This window comes from Lagenorhynchus albirostris, chromosome 1 (genome assembly GCF_949774975.1).
Source record: "Lagenorhynchus albirostris chromosome 1, mLagAlb1.1, whole genome shotgun sequence".
Taxonomy (NCBI): Eukaryota; Metazoa; Chordata; class Mammalia; order Artiodactyla; family Delphinidae; genus Lagenorhynchus; species Lagenorhynchus albirostris.
This window is the reverse complement of record NC_083095.1, coordinates 26,580,456-26,605,907: the sequence shown is the minus strand read 5'-3', so window position 1 is coordinate 26,605,907 and position 25,452 is coordinate 26,580,456. Positions and strand designations below refer to the sequence as shown.

Genomic DNA, 25,452 nt, shown 5'->3' with positions numbered 1-25,452 from the left:
GAAGTTAAGCCGTCAGCGCTGGACACAGCTAGGAACGTATGGAGCTTCACCCTTGGCTTCTCTCCCGCCTCCATTATACCTGCTCCAAGTCTGCTCACAACTCGCATCATCCGCTATCCTCAGTGCCTGCTTCAATCAGCAAGTGTGATGGCCTTTCCTGAGAACTATTCCTCCCCAATTTTCCTTTCGGTCCTCTTTTTCTTAAATGTCACCCTTCTCTGGCTTCTGTACACTGGTTATCTTCCAATGCTCTCTGTCCTTTGAGCTGGCCACCTTGTTCTCCACAGGCTTCTTCTCTTGCACCCTTTTTCCTAGAATGGCCCTGCCCACAGATCCCACCATCACTAGCTTTCATTTACATTTTCTCTTAAGATTGAGACAAGCACTTCTAATTTCCTGTTCCAGCATAGTAAACAAATATTTGTTTTTTGAACTGACAATAGTTTCTGAGCACCTAGCACGTGCAAAGAACTGTGCTAGGAATTGGTGAGAATACAATGGCTAGGACGGGGTCTCTGGGGCAATGGAGTGTAGGCTTCATTTTTGTTCACATAGCTATGTCTCCAGAGCTTAGTTAGTGTAGGGCCACACATGTCGTAGGTAGTCAGTAAATATTTGTTATATGAGTAGTTTAGCTGGGAAGGCAAACTTGCACATAAATGGCTCAGATTCAAGGCTGAATGAAGAAGATGATGTAATAAAGATACCAGCAAGTGCTGAGAGAGCCCAACAGGGTAGACAAGCAAGGGGAAGTCTTCATGGAGGTGACATTGGCATTAAGCCTTTATTTTTTAAATTAACTTATTTTTTTAACATCTTTATTGGAGTATAATTGCTTTACAACGGTGTGTTAGTTTCTGCTGTATAACACAGTGAATCAGCTATACATATACATATATCCCCATATCTCCTCCCAGCATTGGGCCTTTAAATCCCCTCAAGTCCCAGGGGTGTTCAAGAAAGAGCAAGTGGTCTGGTGTGCCAAGCATGATACAGGAAGTAGTGGAAGACGGATGACGTGAAATGGTGCTTCAGGAATCTCAGTCTGGTGCCAGTGTAGAGAATGACTTTTGGGGGAGAGACTGGAAGTGGCAAGACCAGTAAGGAGGCTGCTGTACCATCCAGAAGAGTGGTTGCCTACCCAGATGTGGCCAGTGGCAGACAGAAAGCAAAGGAGGGAGGGTGGATGCAAGAACACTATCGAAATAGAATCCTCAAAGCTTGGCATTTAATTAGATGAAGAGGTATGAAGGAAAAAGCAGGAACTAATGGCTAATTCACCTGGGTAACTGCATGATGGTGCTGACATTTCCCAAACTGGGAATAGTGGAGGAGGGGCAAATATGATAGAGACTGTGGGAGAAACTAAGATTTGACATCTTAAATTAGAGATGCTGGTCAAGAAAATAAGTGGAAATATATAGCATAAATCTGAAAACAAAAGCTGGATTTCAAGAAATTTGGGAGCTTTCAGTGCTGATGGAGGCAACTGACACCATGGGAGTGGATATGATTTGTGGGAGAGAACTTCACTTAAGCAGAAAAGAGGGCTGATGGCTGTGGACACCTCTTGAACATTTCCATCTTTTTGTCCTGTGGGAGTCGCAAATTCAGCCTGTCCAAAGTGAACCTTTTTCTCTCGTCGTCTCTCGCTGTGCAAATGGCACCAACCACTCTGTTAGTCATTCTGGCTCAAAACCTCAGTCTTTGCCTCCTCCCTTAATTCTTTACACAATGTTTCACCTACAGAAAATTCTGAAAATCCACAAAAGCAACAGGTAGCAGAGACAGTCCCTTATAATGGAACTATTTTGGATGATAGGTAGTGTATCATTCGGGTCATATTCCTGTGCAAGTATAGATTTAGTTTCCTTTATGTATGAATAGAGTCATAAGCTACATTTTTAGACTAACCTTTTTATTAAGGTACAACCATCATACAGAAATGTACACAAGAAATTGCTGACTTTCCATGTCATTAAATATTCTTCCACGGTCAATTTCAAAAGGCTGCAAGGTATTCCATCCCATAGACGTAATTTGATAACTAACCCCTGTTGTAGGATGTCTGGCGTTTTTCTAGTCTTCTCACTCCTTCCTCCACGATGCTACAAAGATGAATTTACCTGTATTTAACATTTCTGTGCCCATTTCCAATTTTTTCTTTAGATAAAATTCGTAGAGGCAGAATTTCTGGGTCAAAAGGTATGTGCATATTTAAAAATAAACTTTTTATTTCAGAATAGTTTTAGGTTTCCAGAAAAATCCGAAAGTACTACAGATAGTCCCCACATACCCCATATTCAGTTTCTTCCGTTATTAACATCTCACATTAGTAGAGCACATTTGTCACAATTAATGAACCAGTGTACAGACATTATTATCAACATTAACTGAAGTACATAATTTATCCAGATTTCTTAATTTTTACCTAACGTCCTTTCTCTATTCCAGTATCTCATCAGGATACCATATTACATTTAGTTGTCATGTCTCCATAGGCTCCTCTTGGCTGTGACAGTTTCTCAGACTTTCCTTGTCTTTGAAAATCTTGACAATTTTGAGGAATACTGGTCAGACATTTTGTAGAATGCCCCTCACTTGGGGGTTGTCCACTTTTTCCCTTTTGATTAGACTGGGGTTATGAGTTTTAGAAGGAAAGTACCATAGAGATAAAATGCCATTCTCATCATATCATATCTAGTCCACATACTGTCAACATGATTTATCACCGTTGATGTTAACCTTGATCACCCGGCTGAGGTAGTGCTAGTTTCTCCACTGGAAATGTTACTCCACTGTAGTTGTTTCTCCACTCTAAAAGTTACTCACTTCCCCCCACTTTCCATATTGTACTCTTTGGAAGGAAGTCACTGCACAGTCCACATTTAGAATCAGGAGTTATGCCTCAGGGTGGAGTATCTATAAAAATTGTTTGGAATTCTGCACCAGAGACTTAGCTCTTCTTTCCCATTTATAAATTTATTTGTATCAGTAATTGATTTATACCAGTTTGACTTGGATATTACTTTTACACTTCAAGTTATAATCCAACACTACTTTGTTTTGTTACTCAAGCATGTGTATCTTTAATAGTCTGAGCAACTCACTCGTGCTACCCCCCCCCAAAGGTTGTACAATTCGCATGGTTAAGAATGAGGACCCATTTCCCCAATTTCACACACCCTGTATAAAGTAGGTCAGCGATCAAGGGCAAGGCCGACGCCCCTCCCTAGTGCCCAATTTCCTGACGCCTCCAAGGCAGATGAGGCCTGCATGGGTAGGCCCTTCACCAAGATGGGCACCTCAGCCCCACGGGAACCCCCGCTCCAGTCAGCCCCTAAACACCGCCCCTCCTTACCCCCTTGCTTTTTTTCCGGGTTCTCGCGGCCCCGCCCCCAGGGGGCGGAAGTGGGAGCGGCCGCGAGCAGGAAGCGCTGGGCCGGGGCGGGCCCTCTCGCGCAGCCTGTCCCTCCCATTCCACCACCGCCCCACCCCACCGCCTCAGACCGGAAATGAGGTCACAGAGGGAAGCCCCGGCGGGGAGACTCGGCCCCGAAAGCCGCGGCCGTCGGAGGTGACTGCGGCAGCGGGTGAGGGGGACGGGGAGTGAGGGGGTCGGGGCCCAGGGGCCCCGCGCCAGCGGGGATCGGCGCTCCGGGCCGCGGCGGAGCGGCCACGGGCGCCATGGGGCCCCGGAGGCTGGCGGGAGGGGAGAGGGTGGCGGGGCCTTGTTTTTCAGGGCCTATCTCCCCGATCCGAGGGATGAGGGTCGGGCCATTTCCCGGGCGACAGTCACTCTCTCTCTTCTCTAGTGTCTGGCTCTTTTGAGCTGGCGACAGCGTGAGGGCTTGGTGTCCCGAGTCGTGGTCGTCCTAGTCCTCGGGGACGGGCCCGGGCGTGGGGGAGTCCTTCGAAACACGCTTTTTCTCACGGATGTGGCCACGTTGCGACCCTTGAGCACTGAGGGAGTTTAGTCGCCAGGACTTGCGTTTTGGCAGTTTCTGCCCTGGAAGGGCTGACCCCCTGCCCCTGGTCACCCAAATTGAGAAGTTGCCTCCTGCCTCCCCCAGCCCCTCCCCCAACCCGGTCCCCCCACCCCACTCGACCGTGCGCCTGCCTGCCTCTCTTTTTACTTCTGCTAGTTTCTCGTTCCTTCCGTTGCGTGCCTTGGACAGCCTTTGTCTCCCCGAGTGCTTGCCTGGCCCCGGGACCCTCTCGGACTGTGCCTCCAGGGAGGGTGGGAGTTCCAGGGTTCTTCTGTCACCTCCTGTTCGAATTGCAGCCTTTGAGCCTGGCATTCGACTGCACAGTCAACTGCAAGTTGTTTGGTAACTTCGTTTCACGTTAAAGTTTGTACAGTTCTGCTTGAGCTTTTAAAGCAGTAGTTCTTTATTAGGGAAATAGATTTAGATAAGTGCGTCCCCACTTACCTATATTGGTTTTAGAGACAGTTGTTTCCCAAACCCCAGCCATGGTGTTTTAAACTACTTGTTGCTTAAATGAGTGTGGCTTTTGACACTTCGAGTTTTGTTTGGTTGGTAGTTTGGGACTAGGTGTCCCCGTTGCTCCTCCTGCCTTTAAATTGCTTGGCATAAGGATAGCATAAAAATAGATTTTAGAAAGTCCTTTGCAAAATGTAAACTGTGTGAAGGGAACTATGGTCTGAGAGTGGTGCCACAGAGTTTTAAGCTCTAATTATGGTCTTGAAATACGTTGGACTTAACAAGGGCTAGGGAAAAGGTGCTAATTTAAAATGGGTTGTTTTTTTTTTTTTTTTTTTTTTTTTTTTGCTATACGCGGGCCTCTCACTGTTGTGGCCTCTCCCGCTGCGGAGCACAGGCTCCGGACGCGCAGGCTCAGCGGCCATGGCTCATGGGCCCAGCCGCTCGGCGGCATGTGGGATCTTCCCGGACCGGGGCACGAACCCATGTCCCCTGCATCGGCAGGCGGACTCTCAACCACTGCGCCACCAGGGAAGCCCTAAAACGTATTTAATTAGATGTACGAAGTATATTAAACGTTTCACTTTAAAAAGGCCTTTTGAAAATCGATCCTCCTGCGCTCAGCCTCTGGAAGGTTTGCCTATGAAGTGATCCCTGAAGTATGATGGTTTGACAAGAATGAGTTGAAAAACAGGAAATTTTGGAAAGCTGTTAGCTAGAAATCTTAGAGACTCCTCTTATCCTTGTCATTTCAACCTCAGTTATAAAGTGTTTTTGTGTGACTGGCACTAAAGCACAAAACTTGGATAACAATTTATTTTCTGAAGGATGGCAAGAAGACTTAAAAGTTGCTAATTATTCACAAATATATGACATACTCTTTAAGGCTCTTTACCTGGTAGCTTCTGGGTGGTAGTTGGGACCAGAATGGGTGCAAACTTGGTCTTTTTTTTCCATGCAGAGTACAAACCTGGGTCACTACAGATTCTTGGAACACTAAAACTGCAAGCAGCCTTCCGTAAAGTGTGTCACTAAGTTGTCTTTCTCTTCCTGCCACACACATTCTTATTAGTGACCCCAGACCATAGAACGGTCTTTTCATCCATGGTTTTGAAGTTGAGTGTTTTTCTGCTCCTGTTTGGACAGATGAGACATTCTCTAATCTTTTTAGATCTGATCATCAGGTAATTTAGTTTAGCAAGTTTAATTGGGGGAAAAGGGGAATGACTGATTTATTCCCCTGAGTTTGCTTGTTTTTACTAATAACCCAGTTGTCATCTGGTGAGTATTTTGAGTTTTTGTGCTTTAAGAACATGCTGATTTCAGGCATTTAACAAGGGCCACATACCTATTCTTAATGGCTTAAGGGAGTATGGATGGTAGGAATAGAGTCTAAGGGTAGCCAGGTGAAAGGTGACTTTATTTTCTGTAGACACGGTGGACTCTGCAGTGCCATGATCTGTTTGAAAAATTATTCAAAAACAACAGATCCTGGGCTTCCCTGGTGGCGCAGTGGCTGAGAGTCCGCCTGCCGATGCAGGGGACGCGGGTTCGTGCCCCGTCCGGGAAGATCCCACATGCCGCGGAGCGGCGGGGCCCGTGAGCCATGGCCACTGAGCCTGCGCGTCCGGAACCTGTGCTCCGCCACGGGAGAGGCCACAGCAGTGAGAGGCCCGCGTACCGCAAAAAAAAACAAAAACAAAAACAAAAACAAAAACAAAAAAACAACAGATCCTATTCAGTCTTTCTTCTTCTTTTTTCTCTTTTTTGAACCTCCTTTTGGCAGATGTGGCCTCATGGATGAGCTGGTACATGACTTAGCCTCAGCCTTGGAGCAGACATCTGAGCAGAATAAGCTTGGTGAGCTGTGGGAGGAGATGGCGCTGAGCCCTCGGCAGCAGAGGCGGCAGCTTCGCAAACGGAGAGGCCGGAAGCGCCGTTCAGACTTCACTCACCTGGCAGAGCATACCTGCTGCTACAGCGAGGCCTCTGAGTCAAGTCTGGATGAGGCCATCAAGGACTGTCGAGAAATGGCCCCAGTCACCAATTTTAGTGACTCTGATGACACTATGGTAGCCAAACGGCACCCAGCTCTTAACGCCATTGTTAAGAGTAAGCAACATTCTTGGCATGAATCTGACTCCTTTACTGAAAATGCACCTTGTCGACCGCTGAGGCGCCGACGGAAGGTGAAGCGCGTAACATCAGAGGTGGCTGCCAGCCTTCAGCAGAAGCTCAAGGTGTCAGATTGGAGCTATGAGAGAGGCTGCAGGTTCAAGTCTGCTAAGAAGCAGCGTCTGTCCCGGTGGAAGGAGAATACTCCCTGGACCTCATCAGGTCACGGGTTGTGCGAAGCAGCAGAAAATAGGACTTTCCTAAGCAAAACGGGAAGGAAAGAAAGGATGGAGTGTGAAGCAGATGAACAAAAACAGGGCTCTGATGAGAATATGTCAGAATGGTGAGATCTCCCTTACTAAGTCATAGATTTTCCTGGTTAACTTTACCTAAAGCACAAATCCACAGTCTTGATGAGTTCAACTTTCTTTCAAACCAGGCTTTGTAATACTGACTTTGTAGCTCTAACCACTAACTGCTTTAACCAGTCAGGTTGTGTGTAGCTTCTTAAAGTACACTCATGATCCTGTTTCCCTACATCAAGAAGGCTATATTTTATAGAAACACATTTGTTTCTAAAAATCATCTAAAACGTGTACCTCTTATTTTAAAAAACATTTTGCTGCTCTTTGTGCCACGTAGTTCATACACAGATACTGTTCTTTAGAACCAGGGCCTCAGTAGAGGCTGGTGTGTATATGTATGTATGAGAAAGAGAAAACGCGGGTGCCAGGCATATGGAGTTTGTAAATGTTCTTGGTAAGCTGCCTTTACCCATTTAAGAATCATGGCTTTAGATGTTTCTGGACTATAATTCTGTTCTCTGCTACTTACAGTTTGACTGTATTGAGTTTAACATTCAAGTTGTCTGAACACATGGTAGGCTTTGAAAATAACAGGGCTAAATCCCATCAGTCTTACACCAAATGTCATCGAGCCAGAAAAATCTGTCTTGAATGGGTGCATGTTTAAAACGTCAGTATAGTTTTTGGTGACTTTTAATTTTTTACATCTCAAATAGATAGTCCTAGGGACACTGATACTCCCCAGCTTGATACTTTAATATTATTATTAATATTAATGTGTGATATCTGTTTCTCAGTGTGGATGCTGTTGGTGTTTTGGATGGGGCAGTTCTTTGTGGTGAGGGATGTCCCATGCCTTGTAGGATAGTTGCCATCCCTACGTTGTTCCCATCACCCTTCACAGTATCAAAACAAATGCCTCCATGGGTGCTCCCTAAGTGGGTTGAGCAGTCCCAATTGAGAACCAGTGTATTCTATTATTGTTAATATTAGTTAGCATTTATTAAGCACTAACTGTGTGCCAGGCACTGTACTATTGTGTAGAACATATATTCTTTAATGTTCACAACTCCCCTGTCTGGTAGGTACCACTATTTGTATTTTATAGAAGAGGAAATAGAGGTTATGAGTGTGGAGATAATTTGCCCAAGGTCACCTAGTAGCAAAACTGGGAATCAAACCTGATTCCAAAGCTCATAGTTAACCACTATGTTTTGCTATGCTTTGAGCTTGCCTTTGCCATGGCACGTTTTCTGTCTCATCTGAACTTTTACAACTGCAGAACAGATGACCTTTCTTAGGACTTGGCTTCTTCTGACGTTTGTCTGAAAAACAAAGGCATAAATCTTACAGACTTGAAGGTGAGGTTTTGTCAGTAACAGGAAAAGCTGTTCAGGTTTGTATGCCTGTACTTTTCATGGGTGGTTTTAATCAAGTTTTTAAAATTTTTCTTAACTAACTTTATATTTGCCAGGCTGTGCAACTAGGTAGGCTTATAATTTGGCTTTCCTGATTTTCCTCTAATGTATATTCTAAGGCCTATTTACCCAATTTATATGTATAATTTTGGATTATAAAGCTTTTTTCCTTATCATGCTATTTTTAATCAAACAAGAAATGCCTAGTTAACTTGTATCCTTCACACTGTTGAAACCCTCAATTGAGGTGTTCAAGTTTGTTTCAACGTCAAGCTCACATACCAAATAGTAATCATCGTACTGTTAAGAATGTTTTGGGATGATATTTTTGGATATATGTATTCCCCAGAATTTCTTGCTAAGCTATGACTTAATTGTGTGTGTGAGTGACTGTTAACTCTGTCTTCTCTAAGATCACAGCCCAAGTGTGGTTCCAAATGCAGAGCCTGTAACCTTGCAGTGAGGCACTTCAGTCTTTCTAGGTCCTTCTTACCCCAGATACATCTGTTGCACATTATAGTCAGGTTGTGATAATACACATCTAGAGCTTGGAGAAATTGAGGTAGGCAGCAATTTACTCTTTCAAAAATCTGCTTGGATGTGCCAGTTTGTTTGCATACAGATCCAAGTGTAGAACTTTGTATCAGGGGTATTGAGGGTTGTCAGAGTATATGATCCAGCTTGTGAAATTATTAAGATGAAGTGGATCATTAAGCTTTACTTAGCCTAGTCAATAGATAGAGTTCTTTTAAAAAGCATATGTTGGGCTTCCCTGGTGGCGCAGTGGTTGAGAGTCCGCCTGCCGATGCAGGGGACATGGGTTTGTGCCCCGGTCCGGGAAGATCCTACATGCCATGGAGCGCTGGGCCCGTGAGCCATGGCCGCTGAGCCTGCGCGTCCGGAGCCTGTGCTCCGCAACGGGAGTGGCCACAACAGTGAGAGGCCCGCGTACCGGGGAAAAAGAAAAAAAAAAAAGCATATGTTAGGTGTTTTAGGTTTGAAAATCTGTGTCTCAATCAGAGAGCTTTATTTCTACTTTCCTTAAATTTATTCTGCTAACTAAACATAGAGTAATTTTAAGCTTAACCGATAATTCTTTTCGCTTTTCTGTTTCTGTTCTTCCTTCCATTCTATACCAATCAATTCCTCAGGCGTTCTGAGGAACTGAAAGTGGTTATGATGTAATAGTTTTTTAAAGCCTTCAAAAAGCTCAGTTATTATTTTAATATTTTTCTTTGCATGTGTGTTCCATTCTAAAATGGATCAACTCTTTTGTAAGATTACTTTCTACTGATCTTTATTCAAATTGTCTATATAGCAGCTATTAATTAGGTGAGTTATAGCCTAATTTTGCTTTATTCTTCACTAATACATCATTCATTTGTTCCCCTTGAATATAATTTAGCTTCTTTTCTTTCATAAGTGAATTGGTTTGGTGATGGCCTGAAGTCACAGTCAGGAGCCTTCCTAAGGTGATGTATTAGAAGCTGATCTCACAGGAAAGAAAATATTCCCTTCTGTTGGAAGCCGAGTGACAGAGATAGAGTGCTAAACCTTCCCCCTCCTTCTCTAGCCCAAGCTGACCTTCTGCGCCCCTTGGTGCCTCTTGTTTTCTTATTTTTATAGAAAATCAATATCCTTTCTGACACAAACAATAGCTCAGAAGCAAGAATAAATGGTAGAAAGCTGAGATCTCTGTCCATCACCTCTCACTTTAACTCCCCCAAACTCTTTAATTATGAGGGTGCTTTGCTCCAGGTGTTTGCAACAGTAAAATTGCTAAATGAGGACCATTTTAACCAAAGATTGGGTGATCAATAACACTTTATAGCAGTAGCTTGTTGGATCAATAGCGTTCATTATTTCATGGTTAAGGTAAGTAGCCTCCTTTGCAAGTGGAGGTCATTAATCAGGGGTTACTGGAGCTGTGGAAAAGACTCTGTGTGGTAGGTTGAGGATGTTCTGTTTTCTATTCTGTAAATAGGGATGCTGACCAAGAGGATATTTACCATTGTTGAAGATAGTACCATTGCATTTGAGAGTATTGAGTAGCTAGCATAGAGTGCTTCTGTAGATTTATTCAAAGCTCTGCTACTATATCCTTAGGAACAACTGAGGAAAACAAAACAACTTGGGAGATAGATTTGATACTATTGTATTTGAAGATCTGTCTCTTGAAAGAAATGTTAGGATTATTCTGTGACTCCAGAGGAAGGAACTAGGACTCATAGGTAAAAAGTACAGCATGTGAAGTGTTGCCTCAGTATAAAATAAAACATTCTAAAAATTAGGACTCTATAAAAATGAACTGAGTTGTTTTACCAGGTGATGAGTTCTATATCACTGGAGGGATTCAAGCCTGGGCTTGGTGACCACTTACTGAGTTGTAGAGTTGGAGAGTTAGAACTGAATGACTTCTAAGGTCCCTTGCAACACTGAGATTCTGTAATTCTTTTCAGTCACAACCTCCTTCCCATCATTGTAATTTCATATTTTAAAAAGCATCTGATAAGCAGCCTCAACTGCCCCTAAAATATTTATGAAGACATAAAGCATTGCAAACTCACATCACCAGAGATCAGGACTTACAGCTGGCTTACTGCCAAGATTTTCTCAAAGTCCGAGGCTGATAGAACTGCGCTAGAGAGTGCAGTTGGAAGCCCACAGCAGTGCTGAACCTGCCCTGAAGGTCGGTAGTGAGGCCCTGCATTCTTTCTCTATAGTCTGCCCTTGGTTCAGAAAGGCAGGGTCCGGTTCAGTCAGAAAATTGGGCAGCTACAGTTTGAGCCAGAGTGTTGTTCCACCCTTTACTTGCAATCAGTTATCTTTCAGTTTCTCTTGGGAGGCTGTAACTCCCAGAATATACTTGGATAGGGAATTGTAGTGTTTTCTGTGTGTGTATTTGTTTTGAGGGATAGGAGGTAGTCATAGCATATTGAGTTCTGAGAAATAGAGTCTCCAAGAGTAGTTTACTGTTGGCATGGACAGAGAAGGAAAAAACACTCTTAGTAGTAGTGCATCCTGGAAACTGGAGTGTTTTGTATAACTTCATTTATCGTAGACTCCTGGAATGGGCACAGAATTAGGCAGTGAGGGTCAGAAGAAAATCCTTTCTCAGTCCCACATAGCTACATGAGACAAAAGCCTACCAGTGACACTGGGGATTAGGCTAGGGGCTCTGCACATCCTCTTGGCCAGTTGTAGATATGACAAGAGCTTGTTACCTGTATCCAAGGAAGTAGAGGATGGAACCAGGGGTAATTTGCATACCCTTTCTGTTGGCAAATACCAAATTTTAGGTAAACCGGTTCTCAACAAGAGGCTTTTGGACAAGTTATGCAGAATGAGGGAAAGGGAACATCATCCTGAATGTTCAGTGGAAGAACACATCTTTGAAAATGACTGCCAGTGGAAACCAGAAGAACATTTTAGAAAATCTTCATTAGGATGCAAGGAGATATAATCACTTTGAAACAGGATCAGTAAGTCATAAGGACAGAACGATAGCTATTTGAAGCCCAGTAATATGGAAGGAAAAAGTGTAGGGAAATTTGAAATGTAATTGTAATGTTAAAATGAAGGACAATTCTTTCTGCAGAAAATTGAGTTGATGATGTGGAAAACTTTGGAAGCCCTCCCAAAATGCACAGAGAGGAGATAAAAATGAGAGAGAAGGTGATAGATCTGGAACACAGGGGTAGAGGCCCAGTCTGCAAGTATGTAAATACTCCCAAGGAAGAAACCAAAGCATAGGGATAGAAGAGTGATTTTAAAAATATAACTGAAGGGAAAACACGTTCCTGTGTTGAAAAAATTAAGTATACAGATTAAAAGGGAAAACTAATGAAAAGAGACCTCTACCTAGACATATCCTGGCAATATTTTTGCATTGTGCATTGGTGGTGGGAGGGGAGCAGTTATAAAGAAAAATCTTTAAAGGGATGAAAATAAGGTTGATGTTGATCCCTACAGTACTAAATGTGAGGGGCTATCGACTTGCCTGTAGAATTTTGATGGCAAAAGTCTCCCATCTTCCCACCGTGAATTTATATATAGCTAAGATAGATTTCATATGGAAAGGCACTAGAAAGACATTTTCAGATATCAAGTCTCAAAATATATGCTCTTTAAAAATTTACTCTGAAAAGATATTTCATCTAACTGAGGATGAAACTGTTAGTTCTAAGAAAAGGTGAGGCTTAAAAGGATGGGTGGACTTCTCTAAGGCACAGCCCGCGGCTCAGTAGCAGAGTCCTGACAAAAATCATTATCTCTGCAAAGTATACCTGATTGCAGTGGCCACGCTAATGAACCTGTGAAACTAGAGAGGTTGCTGCCTTCTTTTGTGGTGCCATCTGAATGAAGCTGAAAAACAAACTCCTTCGTTATGCATTCTCATAACTTACTGTGAGAGTAATTTTGCGGTTGGTGTGAGATATTTCTCTGAAAAACCTGTCCCTCAGTCCTGTTTACTTTCAGAATCAGAAGTCTGATTACATATAGTTACAAGTGTACCACCTCAGTCCAGAAAAAAGAAGGAAAAAGAATTGAGTAGAAATGTTTTGGGTGATAGGTCTAGGAGTGACCTTTCCGTTTTTTGTAAATTCTAAGACAATTAAAAATTTTTGTTAAGTGTATTACTATTTAATAAAAAAATTAAAATGAAAACCCCTTAGTTTTTAGCATGATAAAGTAAGACATTAACTCTATCCTGCTTGTTTCTTTTAAAATTAGATGTAAAAGACACCTCATATTTAATAATCTTAAATGGATGAGAAACCCAGGTGGTAAAGTTAGTGATACCAACTTTTGAATATAGATGGTAAACTAATTCTATACCTCCTTACTGAAATTGTGACAAGTATAAACTACTTTGACTCAGTTCTAAGTTTACAGTCTTATGTGGTTAGGAATATGAAAGAATTAGCAAGCTCTCGGGTCAGAGGACAAGCTGTGTTTTCCCCTTCTCAGCTGTGGGAATTCAGAGATTTAACTTATAGAAGTTAGAAACGTCTTGTTAGGGCTAGAAAGGAGGGAATTATTTTCAAAAAAGCATTCATAAAGATGCTGTATTATCTGTTGCTGAAGAAAAAGTTGCCCTAAAACTTAGTAGCTTTATAAAACATTTATAGCCTTACAGTTCCTGAAGTCAGGAATCTGGGAACAGTTTAGCTATGTGATTCTGGTCCAGAGTCTCTCATACTTTTGCAATCAAACTGTTGGTCGGGACTGCAGTTGTCTCAAGGCTTGGGTGGGGCTGAGGAGTCCACTTCCAAGCTCACTCACAGGGCTGTTGGCAGATCTCATTTTCTTATTGGCTGCAGGATCAAGAGAGTCTCAGTTCCTTTCCACGTGGGCCCCTCTACAGGGCTGTTAGCATTCTTAAGATATGGTAGTTAGCTTCCCCTAGAGCAAACTGTCTGAGAGAGGGAGAGAGCGAGCTCTCACTCAAGTACCCAAGGTAGAACCCTAGTGTTTTATAACCTAGTCTCAGAAGTGACATACCTTTAGTTACATCTGCCTGTGCTACTGGTTACACAGCCCAGCCAGGGTGTGAAATACCAGGAGGCTGGGATCACTGGGAGTCATCTGGGAGTCTGGTTACCACAGGTGACCACTGGTCTTCTGAAAATTTTTCCTAACTTAGTGTGGAGCTAAATTCAGGAATAGTATTCTCAAACTAATTATTTCCTCAGAACATACTGAGAGAGTATTTTTACTGTGATTTCAAAGGAAGGGCATTCAGGAACTATAAAGGCAAGCAAGGTATAGATCCCTGAGAATGTATTTTAAGTAAGTATACTGAAGATGAATGTTTACTTTTTAAATTTAAGATATGGCATTAAGGGAGAGAGCTTCTTTCTGAAGTGAGTTTGTAATCCACTTTCTTGATGTTCAGCACATATGATGCATTTTTAGCTGATGAGCTCCTGAAGGCTGGCCCTATCCAGCAGAAGTACACAGGCTCCTCTCCTCCTCTGAAGTGGTTTCCCTTAACCATGATGTCCCACCCCCTTCATCCCTCCACTTTGTTCATCACTCTAGATGAGGGTTCTCACCTTTTGGGCCAGATAATTCTCTGCTGTGAGGCCTATCCTGCGCATTGTAAGATGTTTAGCAGCAACCCTGTCCTCGACTCGCAAGATGCCAATAGAATACCAGTTTCCTCTTCCCCCCTCCAAGTCCTGACAAACAAAAACTTTTCCAGATACTGCCAAATGACCCCGAGGGCTGGGGTGGGGCAGGAAGGTAGGAGGAGGGGGACAAAATTGCCTCCAGTTGAGAACCACTGCTCTAGAAGTTTCTGGTATTGAGATTGGGTTTTTACCTCATTGACTCTGCTTTTACCAACAAGTATGAGTTTCAAGTTAGAGAACTCAGTAAGACCAAAACATTGATCTCTTCTATAGAATAAAAATACTGTGATTTTAAAATGGAGAGTTTTGGGCTTCCCTGGTGGCACGGTGGTTGAGAGTCCGCCTGCCGATGAAGGGGACACGGGTTCGTGCTCCGGTCCGGGAAGATCCCACATGCCGCGGAGCGGCTGGGCCCGTGAGCCATGGCCGCTGAGCCTGCGCGTCCGGAGCCTGTGCTCCGCAACGGGAGAGGCCACAACAGTGAGAGGCCCGCGTACTGAAAAAAAAAAAAAAAAAAAAAGAGTTTTTGCTAATTTGAAAACAGTACCTTTAATTGCTCTGAAAAGGGCAGACAGTTCGTTTTCAGAACTTGTAAATAAGAGCAGTTCAGATGAAAGCATTTAAAACTTTATATCAGTTTACAATGTTTAGCTAACTCTTTGCCCTGGAATTAATTATTTAAATGGACAAGAGGTATCAATCGTGTTTTATTAGGTTTGATTCCTAAGATAATCCACCCCTCTGAAAATGAATGTGATACCCAGTCATCTGGTCTACCCAGAGTGCCCTGAATTACAAGGATGAGGTTACAAGGTGAGGTTACAAGGTGAGGTTAGATGGATGCATGTGTGACTAAACAAAAACAAAGCAAAATGTTAATTGCAATATCTAGGTGATGGAGTGTGAGTGGTAACTTTCAACTTTTCTGTATGCTTGAAAGTCTTCATAATAAAATGTTGGGAGGGGCTTCCCTGGTGGCGCAGTGGTTGAGAGTCCGCTTGCCGATGCAGGGGACAGGGGTTCGTGCCTCGGTCCGGGAGAATCCCACATGCCGCGGAGCAGCTGGGCCCGTGAGCCATGGCCGCTGAGCCTGCGCGTCCGGAGCCTGTGTTCCGCAAAGGGAGAGGCCACAACAGTGAGAGGCCCACGTACAGCCAAAAAAAAAAAAAAAAAAAAAAAAATGTTGGGAGAGGAAAGCCGCTGGAACTGCTGGTTAGGTTGACTTTCTTCTTTACATTTACGTTATTTCAGTTGGATGTGGTTCAGTTGCTTCTAACAATGTTGTAATAATTAGATAATACAATTAATTGGTAGTCCAAAATCTAGGCTTTAATTTTGTTTGTCTTATTTTAAATGATGGCTATGCTGCTGAATTGTGGAAACATTTTTTAATTGAAAACCATATAGAGAAGTGCGATGTGTTATTACTATTTTTACTCACATATGAATATTTTTGAGACGTTTTCTGGCTTCTAAAATGGGGTGACTTTCTCAGTATTATAAGGTTAAATTCTAGGCTTGCCCCACTCCTTATTTGGAGAATTTTCTTCGTTGGAAAGCATTCTTCTTTCTATGTTTTCACACTCTTCTCCCATAGTCTAAGTTTTTTTATAAAATGCATGCAGTTAAATTGTGGTTGACATGTTTCTTTGTTAGTTTTAGTGCTGGTTATAGCAGGGACTGGAATATAGTAAAACTTAATAAATGCTTACTAAGTGAATGAGTGAAAATATAGGGGAAATAGTAGGGGAAATCCTTCCTCCTCCTCCTCCTGTTAGAGACTTTATTGCCCCAAGGTAGAATTGAGTTTTTTCTTTTTTTTTTTTTTACGGTACGCGGGCCCCTCACTGTTGTGGCCTCTCCCGCTGCGGAGCACAGGCTCCGGACGCGCAGGCTCAGCGGCCATTGCTCACAGGACCAGCTGCTCCGCGGCATGTGGGATCTTCCCGGACCGGGGCATGAACCCGTGTCCCCTGCATCGGCAGGCAGACTCTCAACCGCTGCGCCACCAGGGAAGCCCCTGGAATTGAGTATTTTTGAATGACATATAAATTATTTGTAGGGTTAATACATTTCTACTCAAAAATATTTTAGAAATATTCTATGAAGACTTCTTTTTTTTTTTTTTTTTTTTTGCGGTACGCGGGCCTCTCACTGTTGTGGCCTCTCCCGTTGCGGAACACAGGCTCCGGACGCGCAGGCTCAGCCGCCATGGCTCACGGGCCCAGCCGCTCCGTGGCATGTGGGATCTTCCCAGACCGGGGCACGAACCCGTGTCCCCTGCATCGGCAGGCGGACTCTCAACCACTGCGCCACCAGGGAAGCCCTATGAAGACTTTTATATGCAAACTATTTATAGATTAGAATCATGTGAGAACAGGGAGTATAGAACAGTTCCCAAGGCAAAGACAGGAGGCATTGATGCCTCTAGGAGTTGCTGTCATTTTACGAAAAGACAGGATTTCATTACCTACTTACTATCTTTGTGGGCTTTGTCTTGTTACTTTTTCTGAAGATTAATAAAGGTTGAGTTTCTGTATTCCTGACTAAGTTTCAGAGGACCATAGTGGAATGGACAGTAAGGATAGGATCACATTTCTTTTTCCTTATAAAAATGAGTAACAGAGCTTTTTTTCCTTGCCTAATAAAAATGCTCATAGCAAAAAAGTTATAAACAAATTTGACGGTTTTGGCATAGGAAAAATGTGTAGTAGCCTGACATCTTTTAACTTTTTGACCTTGTGATCTACAAGGGTACTAAAAGAAAATATTTTTTATTGAAAGATAGCTTATTTTTAACAGAGTATTAAACATTATGTTTAATTAGCTATATTAACATTTTATAGTTGACTAAATCACTATTAAAATCCTATGAATCTGATTTTTTTTAAAAAATCATAATCTCTGAGTCAGAAGTGAATGAAAGCTACAGGACTGGATAGCTTTGGCCTGTAAATTGTAAGGGGAAATATTTACTTCTGCTTCATAGCTAGCACTACATATTTGCATGCTGTATCATGGTGTTTATGTGCAAATATGCCATGAAGTTCCCATTTTTTTCCTCAGAAAATTATGCTAACAGTTTCTTACATATAATTAGATTTCCACAATGCAAGTTCTTCTGAGGGAATAAGATGCTATCAGATGAAATAGTCATTTCCAGATATTGATGGAATGATGATACTTTTATGTAATAAGTGTTCTTTAAGGCATAAATTATTTTCTCAGTGAAGAAAATATGTATCTCCCTTGAACACAGTCTTAAAATCCTGGTGATATTTCTGTGACATCATTGCCATTACTCTAATTAACTTTATAGAAAACTTACAAGTTTAGTCCAATCTCTTTAAAGAACAGTGAGTCTCTTTAAATACTGTTGACAGAAATAGAAAATGTACAGGGACAGGAAGGTTTTAGGTTACCAATACCTTTCTTGATCCAGCAGGTTTCTTTGCGCTTACCCCCTTTATTTAGAGTAAATATGAGGAGAGAATGGAATCCATGCAAAAAAGGATCAGAGAAGCACTGTATCTTGTAGTGCTTACAGGTGGCTGGAAATGAATGAGGAGAAGAATCCATAGACTTCGTAATAAAGCAATGGTTTTAATTTCTTACTTGGAAATATTCAAATAGAGGAAATATTCAAATAAATATTCAATAGACATTGCAGAGTAGACCTTGTAATACACTTAGAGCAGAGATCAGCAAATTTCCTCTGTAAAAAGCCAGATAGTAAATATTTTGGGGCTTTGTGGGTGAGTTGTTCTCTGTTGCAACTCCTCAACTCTGCAGTTGTAGTGTGAAAGAAGCCAGAATGGACAGGTCAATGAATGAACCTGGCTGTGTTCCAGTAAATCTTTATTTATGGTTACTGAAATTTGAATTTCGTGTCATATCCATATGTCACAAAGTATTCCTCTTTTGATCACCACCACCCCCACCCCCTGTGATTTAAAACTATAAAAGCTATTCTTAGCTCACAGGCTATACAAAAATGGTTGACGGGCGGCTGTTTGCTGACCCCTACATCTCAGTTACTGATACGCTAACCAAGAAAGCATGTAACAGTGGTGGAGTAGAATGTCTGTCTTATGGCCTGATGTGCTTTTTAAGCTCTCCTTAATATCAAGAGGAACTAAAAAATATAAAATATGCTTTACCTTCGAGGCAAGATGAGAGAAATAAAGTAGTTGATATGAGAGAATGTGTATTAAGACTCAGTGGAGTTAGAGTTAGACCACTACTATTCTTAGGAATTTGCTAAAAACATAAAAACAACACCATAAAGTTCAGCAGGCACAGTTCCTTAGATTCAGAAGTAGGAAGAATACAGTACCCAGTGAGGATGTCTTCCGGATTTAACTGCAGAGCTCTTTGAAGATTCTAAGTCCATCAGAATCCAGCGGTATAATTTTGTGAGACATTTCTTATATTGACATCTAAGAATGTTCCCACTTATAAGTATAGAGGAAAATAAAATGAAAGAACCTTTAAAGAAACCAGGTATGTTTTATTGGCTCTTGCTGAGACAAATTTCTTGGATCTGTTACCCAGAGACAAGCTTAAGTGAGGAAACATTGCTACTTAATTTAACCAGCATTTTTAGGATTTAGTATTGGCAAGATATTTGGAAATATTGCAAAATACAAAATATTTTCAGATATTTGATCCAGAAATGTAGACTGGGATTTTGCCAAGCCTGTTCTTTATGCAGCATGGTGAGAATGCTTCTTCCGTCTTCTAGAGCACGTGAACAAAATTGACTAGCTTAGAAGGAAACATCCCAATCAAGGAAATCGCTAATATTGTAAAGAACAGAGAAATTTTTCTTGAACCAGATAAATCAAATTTGATGATTAGGTGGGAGAAATGCAGCATCAGAAGAGGCAGAATCAATTGTTGGAAGTAGCTCAAAATGAAGCTGACTTGGACAGAATTCTATGGGGCAAAAGTTTTATTTCCGTTTATTTTTTTCCATGCATATAAACAAGATGGGTTGATGGATGGATAGGTGGAGAGACGTGTGATAAAGGAAATAGAGCACTGTGCTAATTGCAGAATTTACGTGGGGGGTATATGATGGTTTACTTTACAATTTTTTAAAAAATGTTTATTTGTTTATTTGGCTGTGCCGCATCTTAGTTGTGGCACGTGGGATCTTTGTTGCCGAGTGTGCGATCTTTAGTTGCGGCATGTGGAATCTAGTTCCCTGACCAGGGATCGAACCCGGGCCCCCTGCATTGGGAGCACAAGAGGCTTAACTACTGGATCACCAGGGAAGTCCCTAAAAGTTTTATTTCAGTGAGTTCAAATGGAGTTTGTTTTTTAATTTTAAACCTCCTTTTTTGCAGGTGAATTTTGCTGTATCCATTTGCTATCAAGAGACATTAATTTTAGAAAATACAACTTTCGTCATACTGATTTTTTTTTCCTGTTCATGGATTTTTGTTTGCTGCTTTATAAATGGGAAAACTTGAAAGATGCTGGATGTCTTAAAGTTGCATGGCTTCATTTGAAACCAATAGTAGACAATATTTTAAAATAAAATTGGTTGGTAAATTTGTGTTGTTTGATATACCAAAGCAGGTTGAGATTACTTCTGTGAGCCTTAATAAATAACTTTCTAATGCTAAACTAACAAAGTGACTTGAGATCTTTTAAAAGTACTTTAGGGGCTTCCCTGGTGGCGCAGTGGTTGAGAGTCCGCCTGCCGATGCAGGGGACACGGGTTCGTGCCCCAGTCCGGGAAGATCCCACATGCCGCGGAGCCTGCGCACCTGGAGCCTGTGCTCCGCAACGAGAGAAGCCACAACAGTGAGAGGCTCGCGTACCGCAAAAAAAAAAAAAAAAAAAGTACCTTAAAATATAAGTAAAAGTTTTACAGTTCTCCTCTTCTTACATTTCTTTCATTTTGGGGCAAAATAAACTTACCTCTGTGACTTAACTATGAAATTTACATTTCTGATTGGCTAATGAGCTAGAGTGAAATTAGGGAAACTTGGAATCTTTCAATTTGAAAACCAGAAGACATAATGGACAGTGCTTTGTTTTTGACTGGAGCTGATGCATTCTCTTGTGTTTTACTCTTTTTTCAGTGAAACCAGCAGTGTGTGTAGCAGCAGTGACACAGGGCTCTTTACCAACGATGAAGGACGGCAAGGTAATCTTGATTCCAGCTTTGGGACATTGGTTCAGTGTTTCTGGGAAGATTCTAGTGGTTCTAGGAGTGCCTCACAGAGAATATGATGGTTGTCTATGAAAGTGGTTTTCAAACTTTAGGGCACAAAAGCCACATGGGGGAACTGTTAAAACTTCAAGTTCCTGAGCTCCTGGAAATCAAACTGGTCTAGAGTTGGCCCCTGGAATCTGCATTTTCCACAAGCACCTGTGGTGATTTTTGTGCAGGTAGTTCAGACTTTGAGAATCATTGATCCAGGGGGTTATAGTGTCAAAGATGGAACTTTGGGAAGTTGCTTTTTATTAAAACTAAAAAATAACCTTATGTATTACTGGATGTTAAGACATTCTTATTTTCACATATGGAGGATTTATTTTTTTAACCTTATTTATAAGTGCCCATAGTGTTCTAGGTGAATATATTATAGAAATTCTTTCTGAAGTTTAGGAGAGAGCACTGTGAATAAGGCTGGTGTATGTTAATTATCAGTTTTTTATTTTTACTATTTAAACAGTAATTTGATCCTGTCCTGTACACTTGCTTAGTGCCACAGTAAGTGTGTACTAATAAGAATTTCTTAGAGCTTCTTTGGACTGTAGTTTTCTTAATCTGAATAAGGGGTTTGTAGATCTTCTGAAATCCAGTGATTTTTCTCCAAGGGTTAAGTGATTGAAGGACAGAGACATGGCTACATGTCTAGGTTGATCCAGATAGGCTCCTTAGTAACTGAAGGGATCCTGGGACAGTGAGAACTTAGGTTCCAAGTCCTAATTTTGGAGAGAGACAGTGGGGAGGTGTCTCACCCATGCCTCAGAGTTGTGGGCATAGATGGAGTTCTTGAGCTTCCTACTATAATGGAGGCTGTTGTGAGTACATTTCTGTTCCTTTCTGATTCCGAGGGAGCTAGATGTCATTAGAAGCTGTGTGTATATACTCCCCGGTGGGCTCTAGCTAGGGTCTTGATTCTCTTATCTCGTACCAGGAAAGTCTGGTTGTCTTTCCATGGATGAACTGGAGCATACTTTCAGAATTACTTTTTCTTTGCTTTTACTACAGTATCCTAATGCATCTCTTAAAGTTTATGATGTGTATACAGGGGTGTAAGAAAGTGTGGACCTATTACAACCAATTAAGTTTTGGGCCTTTGGAAAGCCTTCCACTGATAAGGAATCCTTGGTATATTATGGAAGGTTGTAGAATGTTTTATAGCCCCAGCTTTCCTCTTTGTCTCTGCCTCAACTTCACACATTTTGGTGATATTTAGATACTTAGAGTTCTCAGCACAAAGCTATGTTACTTCCTGCTTCTATGTCTTTGTTTATGTTGGTCTCTGTGCCTGAAATCTCATCTTCACCTTTCCTTGAATGGCTGGTCATCCTCCAAGACAGTTCTCATTTTGCTCCTCTGGGGCATATTTATGGACTACATCTGTGAGTTTTCTTGCTCTCAGTTTCTTGTTGGGTTTGGCCAATAGGAGGCAACAGCAGAAGTATGGAGGGAGGAAGGTGAAAGAGATTGGGTGTATTAGTCAAGTTTTTATTATGCTAATACTGCTTAACAACCCCCAGATTTCAGTGGTTTACTACATTTATTTCTTGCTATGGGGCTGTGGGTTGGCTGTGGGTCAGCTGATCTTGCCTGGGCTCAGCCTGTCTCCAGGCTTCAAGTTAGGTTTGTATCTACTCATTGTTTTCTTATTCTGGGACCTAGGCTAAAGGAGCAATGGCTCTATGTGGCATGGACTTCTTATGGCAGAGGACATAAATGCCAAGTGACCAAACCAGACCATGCATGAATATTGAAAGCTTTTGCTTGAATCACATCTGCTAGTGCTTTACTACCTAAAGCAAATCAGATGACTGAGCTCCATGTCTGTGTCTGTGGAATGAGGAAGTGTGCTCTGCCTCAAGGGGAAGGCTCTGTGGAATCCCAGGGCAAAGGAAGAGGGTGTGGATGTATCATTCTATTATAGTGAGGTAATAAAGAGTTGGAAACAGTAATGCAGTGTTGGATTAGAGCTGTCCCTGACTCCCTTTCTGTTGGACTGCTGGTTGGTAGGGGTTGTGTTCTCCTGCTGAAGGCTACCTCTCCTCTTTGGGCCCTTCTCCTATAACCACAGTTCTCTCTCTGTGCTCTGGTAACCATTCTATCCCCTTGCTTCTTCAGATCTAGGAATGGTAAAGACTCCCTGCTCTGCTGGCTCCGAATGCTTCAACATCCCTTTGGCTTCTCTTAGTACTGTCTATACCTTTGTAAATAATCACTAAAGTCTCAAATACCCCATTCAAATGTACATGTTTCCTAAAGGGATTCTGACTGATACACTTAGTGTAGGCGTCATCTCCTAGAACCCTCGACTCTTCTTTCCCTGTACTTACTGCTTTCTTATCACTTACCATATTACACTGTTGTTTATAGATGCATGTCTTTTCCATTGAAGCTTTTCAAAGGCAGGAGTTTTTTTAAATTTTCTACCACAATAAGTAACACATTGCCTGGCATATAGTAAGCTCTTAATAAATAATTATTGGGGAACCCAGATAAGGGGAAAATTCTCCTTTTTCTCCCTCAAACAGAAGTGTACATAGAACCTCAAATTATAAAACAACTAAACTTATTTTGGTTAAAGCAAGATCCTAGAGGAGCAGGAGGTCTGGAGCCTGATCCACTCAGCCTCTTCCTTATTCTCTGGCAGCACTCTTTTGAGGAGCTCCTGCATTAGGCATCCTAGTGAACCCAGGTTGAAGACTACTGGTCTAGATGAGATCTCACGAGGTTCCTTCCAGTTCAGTGAGTCCCTTTCTGTATTCTCAAAAATCTTGAGTGAATGCTTGAGAACCAAAAAAAAAGAAAATTCCTGTATAGTCTGACATTTGTCATCAGAAAATATGATCTAGCTAAATAATACTATTTTAATAAATGGCCTGAGGAATGCTTATGAATAGGAAGGAATTAATATATTGACTTGCAGTGAAACTAATCATGGTTAATTCTGATGTCTGTCTTTAATTCATCCTTGTACCTGGTTTGGTGAGATGCTTTTAGAGTAGTGGTTCTCAAAGTATGGTCTCCAGACCAGTTTAGCATCACTAGGGAACTTTTTAGAAATGAACATTTTTGGTCCTGTGTAGGCCAGAATCAGAAACTTTGTGGGTAGGGCCCAACAGTCTGTGTTCCAGCAACCCTTCCCAGTCCTTTTGACGCACACTAAAGGTTGAGAACCACTGTTTTAGAAAAACAGCCTGTTGATGTGTGTTTTTATAAGGGAACACTTGGAGCAACTTCTTTAGTGGCTTCTTTCCCCTTTTAGAGATCTCTGCAGTGATTTAAGACTTATCATTCTCCTGGGTGTTAGTGGTCCATGAAACTGATACTTCATGAGATTAGCATGGCCTGAGCAGCTTCCTTGAGATCCAGTACCCATTAGAAAATGAATGCAATATGAACTCTTTAGATGTTCTAGTAATAATTTCCTTCATCCTTGCTGTTTTGAAAGGGGTGTGGGGTAGCAGACATAAAGTTACCCATCTTACTCTTTGTGGGCAGGAATAAGCTCTTTGGGAAATTGAGATGCTATCATTGTAGCCAGTAGAAAGAAGTTTGAACCAAGAGTCTGGGCTATATGGGTCTAGTCTTGACTTTGTCAATAATCAAAAGTATGGCCTTGGGCAAATAGTATAACTTCTTGACAAGCCTTGGGGGCTTATATTGTCTTTGTGGTTAGTTTTTTCCTGGTAGCTTGGATTGCTACTGTCAAGATGATTTTGTGTCCCATTAATGAGACATCAAGGAAGAAACAAGGTATGGATACACATTCTTTATTCACCTATTATGAGAAATACAAATATCGCAAGAAATTCTTCAGGAATAGCTAGTTTTGAATTGAGAAACATTTGTGGGCTTTGAACCTCCAGGTTCATTTTTACCACTTAGAATGGTACATGGGAGGCAGTTTATTTTTGTGTTGAAGGCTTTGGAGTTAGTCAGGTTTGGGGTTGAAACCATGGCTTCATCATTTACTAACTTGACTTTGACTTCTCTGGGCTTTAGCTGCCTAATTGATAAGTTGGAGTTAGTGTAAGGTTTGGAAGAGGTAACAAATTTACAGATTTTTAGCATAGATTCTGGTAGGTGGTAAGGACTTAGTAAATGGTAGCTTTATTAGTTTTTACTATCAAAAGCAGTCCAGTGTACCACAGTATGACATTTATGTGGAACTAGTTTGATGTCCCAGTTTTCATCAAAATATGGATCAAGAAGAAGTATCAAAACAAATTTTTTGTATTTTGGCTTTATTTAAAAAGTATAATCAAACCTATAGCACTGAGAAGTCATCTTCCTATTTGGTTTTTCATAGAGCATGTTAAAATTCCAGCTTATGATAGGATCTCTTTACTTTAGGGGATGACGAGCAGAGTGATTGGTTCTATGAAGGAGAATGTGTCCCAGGATTCACTGTCCCTAATCTTCTGCCCAAGTGGGCTCCTGACCATTGCTCTGAAGTAGAGAGAATGGATTCTGGACTGGATAAACTTTCAGATTCCACATTCCTTTTACCTTCTCGGCCAGCTCAAAGAGGTGAGTTCTGAGGAGACCAAAATATACTTCACACTTACATGATTCTTTCTGGGGAGAGTCTCCCCATGGCAAGCATACTCATGCCTGTAAGCATGCATTACCTATCTGAATTTTAGAACTAGTCCAGGGATTTTTCTAGAAGATTCAAGGGTGAGTCTCAAAGCTTGAGGTTCTCTCCATTCTTACCTAAATCAATCCATGGAGGCTCTTGGGATATCTATTAGCAGGGCGTTCCTTCAGCTTGCTATTGCCGTTTGTGCCAGATTTAAGGAACCT

At 41.7% G+C, this 25,452-nt stretch overlaps 1 protein-coding gene across 6 annotated transcripts in view; it reads left to right on the top strand.

Moving 5' to 3' along the window:
* Nucleotides 1-3,515: 3,515 nt before the first annotated feature.
* GPATCH2L (G-patch domain containing 2 like) overlaps nt 3,516-25,452 on the top strand; it is a 60,697-nt gene continuing 38,760 nt past the window's right edge. For 5 of the 6 annotated variants that reach the window (XR_009537313.1, XM_060132406.1, XM_060132225.1 and 2 more), the window contains exons 1-4: nt 3,540-3,593; nt 6,232-6,903; nt 20,516-20,580; nt 25,000-25,176. Coding sequence is in view for 5 of the 6 variants with exons in the window: in XM_060132406.1 (XP_059988389.1) it covers nt 6,242-6,903; nt 20,516-20,580; nt 25,000-25,176 (904 nt within the window). In the remaining variant the exon portion in view is untranslated. Of the gene's footprint in view, nt 3,594-6,231; nt 6,904-20,515; nt 20,581-24,999; nt 25,177-25,452 lie in introns of all 6 variants that reach the window. The other variant, XM_060132140.1, reaches the window with a different exon arrangement.